At 42.1% G+C, this 7,748-nt stretch overlaps 2 protein-coding genes across 2 annotated transcripts in view; both read left to right on the forward strand.

Annotated features, from left to right (window-relative positions):
- LOC103506182 (protein fem-1 homolog CG6966) overlaps positions 1 to 4,212 on the forward strand; it is a gene marked incomplete at its 3' end in the record, with an annotated part of 38,531 nt that extends 34,319 nt beyond the window's left edge. Inside the window, 4 exon segments of the mRNA XM_026821306.1 lie at positions 1,878 to 2,078; positions 2,541 to 2,663; positions 3,322 to 3,450; positions 4,127 to 4,212. Coding sequence (XP_026677107.1) covers positions 1,878 to 2,078; positions 2,541 to 2,663; positions 3,322 to 3,450; positions 4,127 to 4,212 — 539 coding nt within the window.
- Positions 4,213 to 6,461: 2,249 nt separating this feature from the next.
- Positions 6,462 to 7,161, forward strand: LOC113466152. The gene is made up of 2 exons (XM_026821309.1): positions 6,462 to 6,696; positions 6,850 to 7,161. Exons 1-2 carry the CDS (start codon positions 6,514 to 6,516, stop codon positions 7,105 to 7,107), a joined length of 441 nt encoding a protein of 146 aa, XP_026677110.1. The 5' UTR covers positions 6,462 to 6,513; the 3' UTR covers positions 7,108 to 7,161.
- Positions 7,162 to 7,748: the final 587 nt, after the last annotated feature.

Raw genomic sequence — 7,748 nt, forward strand, 5'->3', positions numbered from 1 at the left:
AGTTTTATTTACAGTGCTGCCTACAAGTAAAAGGTAGGTGACAAGAGTATTGTAAAATTCACTATTTTGATCATAGATTGAAATTTAAAATTATGATTTCCTTGGCTTTAACTTGTTACGGTACTATTCGCTACATTTGGTAGTTCTGAGTGTGGCAAGGCCGGAGAGTCTTTGTTGTCAACTGAGAGGCCCGGTCGCCATATCGGCGTGAGTTGGATGTGATAACGAAAATAGATAGTAATATTAAAAACATGATTAGAGTATTAAGTAAAAAAAGTGAAGTACTATGATATTATTTAGAACCCAGTTACTCCAGAAGCTGAGTGTGTAACTTGTAAAACACTGGTATGTACTCGTTCGAACGCGCGGAGGGCTGCGAGTCGGAGGACATGGCCTGGATAGGAGAAAACGTGGTTGCTCAGTTGCACATATCAAACTTTTGGTCTACTGCAGCATTGCAGGGATTTTCCAAATAATCTCAATAATCCTAACAACAATATGTTGTACCGTTTCATTTGCCATTGTTCGCTCAATCGTGGTATTATTGTAGCTTGTTTTGTTGTGTTTACTTTTCATGTGACACCCGCTAGCTATTGTTTTCGCGTTTTTTTTTTTTTTTTTTTTTTTTTTTTTTAACATAGCTAAATTAGCTACTCAATTTCCTCACGAGGCTGTGTGGGCCCCTCAACAGCCAGTCACGGAATCAATCATTTGCATTTGCATGATACATTTTTTTGACCCCGTCATTAATCGAACCCGGGTCTCTCGCGTACAAGGCGAGCGCAGTGACTACTACGCCATGGGAGCTGATTCTAAAAACGTTTCATGTTCTGTTCTACTTCCAGGAAACACAGCGTTACACGATTGTGCCGAGGCAGGGAGCATAGAAATTCTCAAACTATTGCTATCACACGGCGCTCGTATGGATGTAGATTCTTACGGAATGACACCTCTCCTTGCTGCCGCAGTAGTGGGTAAGTGCTAAAAGTCCATTGGTCTGTGTCGTAGCATGTCGATCTCGTAGTATGCCCTTCATCAGATGGACAAAAGAGACACAATACTCTGTTCTTCTCGTGTTGACCCGTTGAAATATTAGAATGTTTCATCGCTGTTTTTATTTTGTAGCTTTCACACAACTGCCATTCCAAACAAGTCTGTGTGGTAGAATGTTCAATGTTCATTCTATTGTATGTCCCTCATCAGATGGGCAAAAGGAGACACAATATGTCCCTTTTAGGTCCTAGGTCAACACGAGAATACCCGAACTTAAACAGAAAATAAGATCACTTGCAATCAGTACTTACATTTTTTTATGCTGGGAATCGAACCCACGACCTTCTGCATGGTAGGCTTGCCAAATATCCAAAATGTCGATTCGGGACGCGAATCCGCGAACATAATTGCCAAATCCGCGAACAAAATCGCCAAATTCGCGAACATAATCGCGAAATCCGCGAACATAATCGCGAAATCCGTGAACATAATCGCGAAATCCGCGAACAAAATCGTGAAATCCGCGAACAAAATCGCGAAATCCGCGAACAAAATCGCTAAATCCGCGAACATAATCGCGAAATCCGCGAACAAAATCGCGAAATCCGCGAACAAAATCGCTAAATCCGCGAACATAATCGCGAAATCCGCGAACATAATCGCAAAATCCTCGAACAAAATCGCGAAATCCGCGAACATAATCGCGAAATCCGCGAACATAATCGCGAAATCCGCGAACATAATCGCGAGCCACAGAGGCTACTCAGTTCCTGTATAATAATATCTCTACTTCTCCCCCTCACAGTTATGTTCGACCACGAAACAGTAGAAGGGGCGCCGCCCCAGTTCCTGTATAATAATATCTCTACTTCTCCCCCTCACAGTTATGTTCGACCACGAAACAGTAGAAGGGGCGCCGCCCCTGTGGTGTGCAGCGGCGGCGGGGCACCTCCCCATAGTTCAGTTCCTGGTGGAGCACGGCGCCAAAGTCAACTCGAAGACGAGGACCAATTCCACCCCCCTGCGCGCGGCCTGCTTTGACGGACATTTTGGAGTGGTGAAATATTTGGTTGAACATGGAGCAGGTGAGAATAGAATAGATTAGAATTGAAGTGATGGGAATGGAATAGAAGAGAATCGAAGATATGGGAATAATAAGTTTATTCTTTCTTTACAATATTCTTAACATAATTATTCTTCATCATCCCTGAACTTCAAAAGAAAGCCGTTGAGAGAGAAAAAAAAAAAAACTTCGAGATATCGCCTGTTGGGTTTCTACTTGACTTTTCAATGGAAATAATCTTGATTTGGAAAAAGTTCCAAAATCAATCTGTCACGACCTTGCGTACATATGCAAGTGTGTATGTTATGGTAAAAAAAACGACCCAAAAATGTGACTTCGTTGAGAAATGTATATCCCTAAAGGGCTCATCCCTAAAGGAAATTTAGCAAAAAAAAAAAAAAAAATATTAGGTACTCACCTCCATGGCGGCTTTTTCGTGTTTCTCGACCGATTTTTCCTCATAGTGTTACCATTTCCATTTCAGATTTCGAAGTATCTAATCGTCACGGTCACACATGTCTTATGATAGCCTGCTACAAAGGCCACTATAGAATTGTCAAGTATCTGCTCTCTCTCAATGCAGACATGAATCGAAAGTCATCCAAAGGTAAAGCACAATGCACAAGGGAAAAAAGTCACTGTACAAAAATTAAAGTCTTGAGTGATTGGAGTTTTACGCACTAAAATGCATCTTTGTTGCTCATTGCACATATCACAACTTTGGTGCTCACTGCAGCATTGCAGGATCTTCCAAATATCTCAATAATCCTAACAATCAATGTTTACCTATCATTTGCCATTGTTGCTTATCGTTATATTTATTGTAGACTTGATTTGTTGTTTACCTATCATGCTGACACCGGTAGCTATGTCTTTGCGCATTTTTTTTTTTTTTTTTTTTTTTTTTTTTTTCTCCCCTTTTGTTCACCTAGCCCCTCAACAGCCAGTCACGGAATCAATCATTTGCATGATACATTTTTTTGACCCCGTCATTAATCGAACCCGGGTCTCCCGCGTACAAGGCGAGCGCAGTGACTACTACGCCATGGGAGCTGATTCTAAAAACGTTTCATGTTCTGTTCTACTTCCAGGAAACACAGCCCCTCAACAGCCAGTCACGGAATCAATCATTTGCATTTGCATGATACATTTTTTTGACCCCGTCATTAATCGAACCCGGGTCTCTCGCGTACAAGGCGAGCGCAGTGACTACTACGCCATGGGAGCTGATTCTAAAAACGTTTCATGTTCTGTTCTACTTCCAGGAAACACAGCGTTACACGATTGTGCCGAGGCAGGGAGCATAGAAATTCTCAAACTATTGCTATCACACGGCGCTCGTATGGATGTAGATTCTTACGGAATGACACCTCTCCTTGCTGCCGCAGTAGTGGGTAAGTGCTAAAAGTCCATTGGTCTGTGTCGTAGCATGTCGATCTCGTAGTATGCCCTTCATCAGATGGACAAAAGAGACACAATACTCTCTTCTTCTCGTGTTGACCCGTTGAAATATTAGAATGTTTCATCGCTGTTTTTATTTTGTAGCTTTCACACAACTGCCACTCCAAACAAGTCTGTGTGGTAGAATGTTCAATGTTCATTCTGTTGTATGTCCCTCATCAGATGGGCAAAAAGAGACACAATATGTCCCTTTTAGGTGCTAGGTCAACACGAGAACACCCGAACTTAAACAGAAAATAAGATCACTTGCAATCAGTACTTACATTTTTTTATGCTGGGAATCGAACCCACGACCTTCTGCATGGCAAGCGAGGGCGTTATCACGGGACCAACCTTGCTAGTTCAAGGTGCTTTTAAAAAATTTCACCCGAATACATTATTGTTATGTTGAGGCGGTCTCTTCTTGATCCTTTGTGTGCCGCGTCCACTTTAGTTTGGGTTTGGGACTATTGCACTGACCCGATTACATTACTTTCCTTCCTATAGGAGCAAAGTTAGAATGCGTCTGCATTTGGCCAAAGTCGATCGACATCAATTTTTCCCCCTCTTTTCGTAAAGGTCACAAGGTACAAAACAATACAAAGGTTTTTTGATTTATTTTTGTTTTAGGTCATCAGCACATAGTAGAATATCTCATAGGTCTTAACATTGTATCCAGGAAAGAGAAAATAGACGCCCTAGAACTACTCGGAGCCTCTTAGACGTGTAACACCTGTGAGTATTTAACTAAAAAGATTTATTGATAAACTCATTATTTTTTAAAAAAAAATGAGCGTTTCGCCGCTGTTTTTATTTCGAAGCAATGAAACAATTGCTATAGTAGACTCGGGTGGTCTGTGTCGTAGCATGCCCATCCCATCGTTGGTATGCCTCTCGTTAGATGGACGAGAAGAAACACAATACTTCCCATGAAGGTGCTGGGTCAACCCGAGAACTGTTATCTAGTCTTTTCTAAGCTGCCCGCTCGTACGTTAGAGCAAATTGTATCCGAAGAAACCAAATCCTCAATCCTCATTTCAAGCACATTTGCCTTTCTTGGGACGGACTCTATTCTGAGCTATCTAGAAAGAAATCCGTTGAAATATTTGCAATCGAAAAAACGAGTGCAAAAGCCTGAAATTCTCTTGCTAAAGAAATAGCAAAGGTTGAGTGCGAAAGGCATCCACTCGTAAAATTTGTAGCCAAAACCAAATGTCAACCCAAAGCAATCACCCCAGTTAGGGCTGATTGAGAGGGTGACGAAAAACGCCAACCCCGTCTGTACACGAAGAAGTGCAAATTTTGATTTCGTCTTTCCGGCGTTTTCCTCCCCAGATCACAGCAGACGAACTCATCACCATCCTGGAAAAATGCCTTCACGAGGCCAAGTCCTCCCTCAAGTACAACATCACCGACGAGGCCCTTCTGCAAAGACTGATCACCCTAACGCTCAACATAGCCTCGCTGCTGCTTACCCACTGGAAGGACGCGGCGCGGGAGCACTGTCCCAATCATTGGAGTGAGAATTGTGCAAGCCCCGTGCAAGAGGAAGATGAGAGAATAGCGCTGAGTTCGAGTGAACAACATAGGGTTTATAGGACGCTGTTTGAATTTGTCAAAATCAACGTGAGTATTATAAGGCCAGCCACTCACTGTCAGGTTGACCTGACACTTGATGAGTACACACACTATCAGGTAGACCTGATCAGGTGTATCTGTTGTCAGGTCCCATAATACAACATGAGATAATATGAACCCTATTTATAATAATGTTATCAGGCAAGGTTATATGTTTATTTTGTGGGAAGAGAGATAGAGAGACAAAGGGAGAAAAGAAAACATTGAAGGAAAATGGGGAGAGAAGAAGGATAAAAGGACACAGAAAGAGAAAGAGAGAAAGGGAAGAAGAAGGGAGAGAGAGAGAGAAAGAATGAGGGAAAAGAGAAAAACAGACTCAAAGAAAAGAAGAGAGAGGGAGAGAGAATATTAAAACAAATCTTGGCCCTAAAAATTAAAAAAAAAACTGTAATTTGTAAACTATAATTATTTTCTCATTTATAAAGTGTCTGTGGATATATTTAATATTTAGCTGAAATTATTAATGTCCGGGGCCATAAGCAGGGGTTAAACCATGATGAAGTGGATAAAGCAATCTGATTGACTAAACAAGTTGAAATCAACCAATCAGATTGTTCAAAATCACAGTTTACTCTCTGAATGTGGTCCCGGCCATAAGATTTATCTTTCATTTGCTTCACGATGTTGTGTATTTTTCTATGTTTATTATAAATATTTGGATGATTTGTACTGAGATTTTTAGAGATTAATAATATCGTTCATTTATAATAAAGCATTCAGTTTCACGTCCATTTGAAGATATATGAAATTTTCGGTTGTTCTAATTTCAGTTTTATCTATCGAACAAATAGTGACTTCCAAGTTTTAAATCTTTAATGGCCGATCTTACCCTAACGTTTACAATATCTCTAACCGTTTTGTCACTATAGCTGAAAACTGAAAACCACCAAAGAACGGTCGAAATCTGTCCAAAAGCGGTCAAAATACCGCCAAGCGCAGCAACCATCTCAACCAAATATTTTGTGTTGCATCCTTGTCACATTTGTGAAGTACAATATAATGTTTAAGTCACCCATCCATTTATTGGCCTTTCTCGGCGTAGCTTAACCCAGGTGACGCTAAAACCGGTCTTAAATTAACGACTGAAGTGTTATCTAAAACTTTCTCGCTTTGAGTTCATAGGTCGTCGCGACAAATTTCAAGATCAGACTTTCTCGCTTTGAGTTCATAGGTCGTCGCGACAAATTTCGAGATCAGAGCTCATTTGTGTGAGAAAATGTGAAAAAAATCCCCCAAAAACCAGTTTTTTTTTTTGGCTTTATGGTCCTTCTATGGGGACTGACTGACAGACAGACAGACACCGAAGCGAATACAATAGTCCGTCCCTTATACCTTTTTATTACTATTGTAATAATAAAGGAAGGACGGGACTAAAAACAATGGATTTTGAGGTCGAAATAATGGAAGTTGAAATTATCGAGGTTCTACTGTACATCGATTACAAATACGTATACAATTTAATGTCCTTTGCGATAGTCGGGATAGTCCACATTACCACCGAGAACTGCAAATCTGACAACCAACTGCTTCTTGGCCCCATCAAAGTAGGCCTGGCCTTCAACCACCTGCTGTTCAAACTTATTATACGAGATTACAAATACGTATACAATTTAATGTCCTTTGCGATAGTCGGGATAGTCCACATTACCACCAAGAACTGCAAATCTGACAACCAACTGCTTCTTGGCCCCATCAAAGTAGGCCTGGCCTTCAACCACCTGCTGTTCAAACTTATTATACGGTTTCGGCGCCGCCCTGACTATGCCCACCCGACATACGGCCGGCGATTTGATTCCCCCGGGGCCGTCTACGAGGTAAGGGCCGCAGCGGGAAATGGTTGTCGCCCCCTTGAAACCGGGGCCTCCGAGGACCCCTTCTTCGTAAAGTCTGGAGAAGAGGGGCGCTACTTTATCGACACAGAAGCGACCATCGTCCTGACCGCCCTTGCAGAGTTGCTCCCCTGGGAATGTTAGGTTGGTGGGTTTCTGGTAGGGTACCCATTTCAATCCAGCGACCCCGTTGGGATCTGGAACTGAAATGAGAAGAGACATTGATTAATATAATATAAAGGTGTGTCCAAAGATCGACGTCTGCCCTATAAGGTCTAGGTCGCGGGTTTTATTCTCGCCTTCATCCTGTGGTCGCTCTATCCTGAACAGATTAGGTTCGTTCTCGGAACGGCTGGCTTTCTCTAGGAATGTACGAAGGTAAATAAAATAAGCCGAGCCTAGTTAGCTTGAAAGGTAGCGCGTCTGCCTTGTAAGCTCTAGTTTGCGGGTTCGAAACCTGCCTTGTAAGATCTAGTTTGCGGGTTCGAAACCTGCCTTGTAAGCTCTAGTTTGCGGGTTCGAAACCTGCCTTGTAAGCTCTAGTTTGCGGGTTCGAAACGTGCCTTGTAAGATCTAGTTTGCGGGTTCGAAACCTGCCTTGTAAGATCTAGTTTGCGGGTTTGAAACCTGCCTTGTAAGATCTAGTTTGCGGGTTCGAAACCTGCCTTGTAAGATCTAGTTTGCGGGTTCGAAACCTGCCTTGTAAGATCTAGTTTGCGGGTTCGAAACCTGCCGTGTAAGCTCTAGTTTGCGGGTTCGAAAACTGCCTTGTTAGCGCTAGTTTG

Source organism: Diaphorina citri, unplaced genomic scaffold (assembly GCF_000475195.1).
Source record: "Diaphorina citri unplaced genomic scaffold, Diaci psyllid genome assembly version 1.1 scaffold220, whole genome shotgun sequence".
In the NCBI taxonomy this organism is placed as follows: Eukaryota; Metazoa; Arthropoda; class Insecta; order Hemiptera; family Psyllidae; genus Diaphorina; species Diaphorina citri.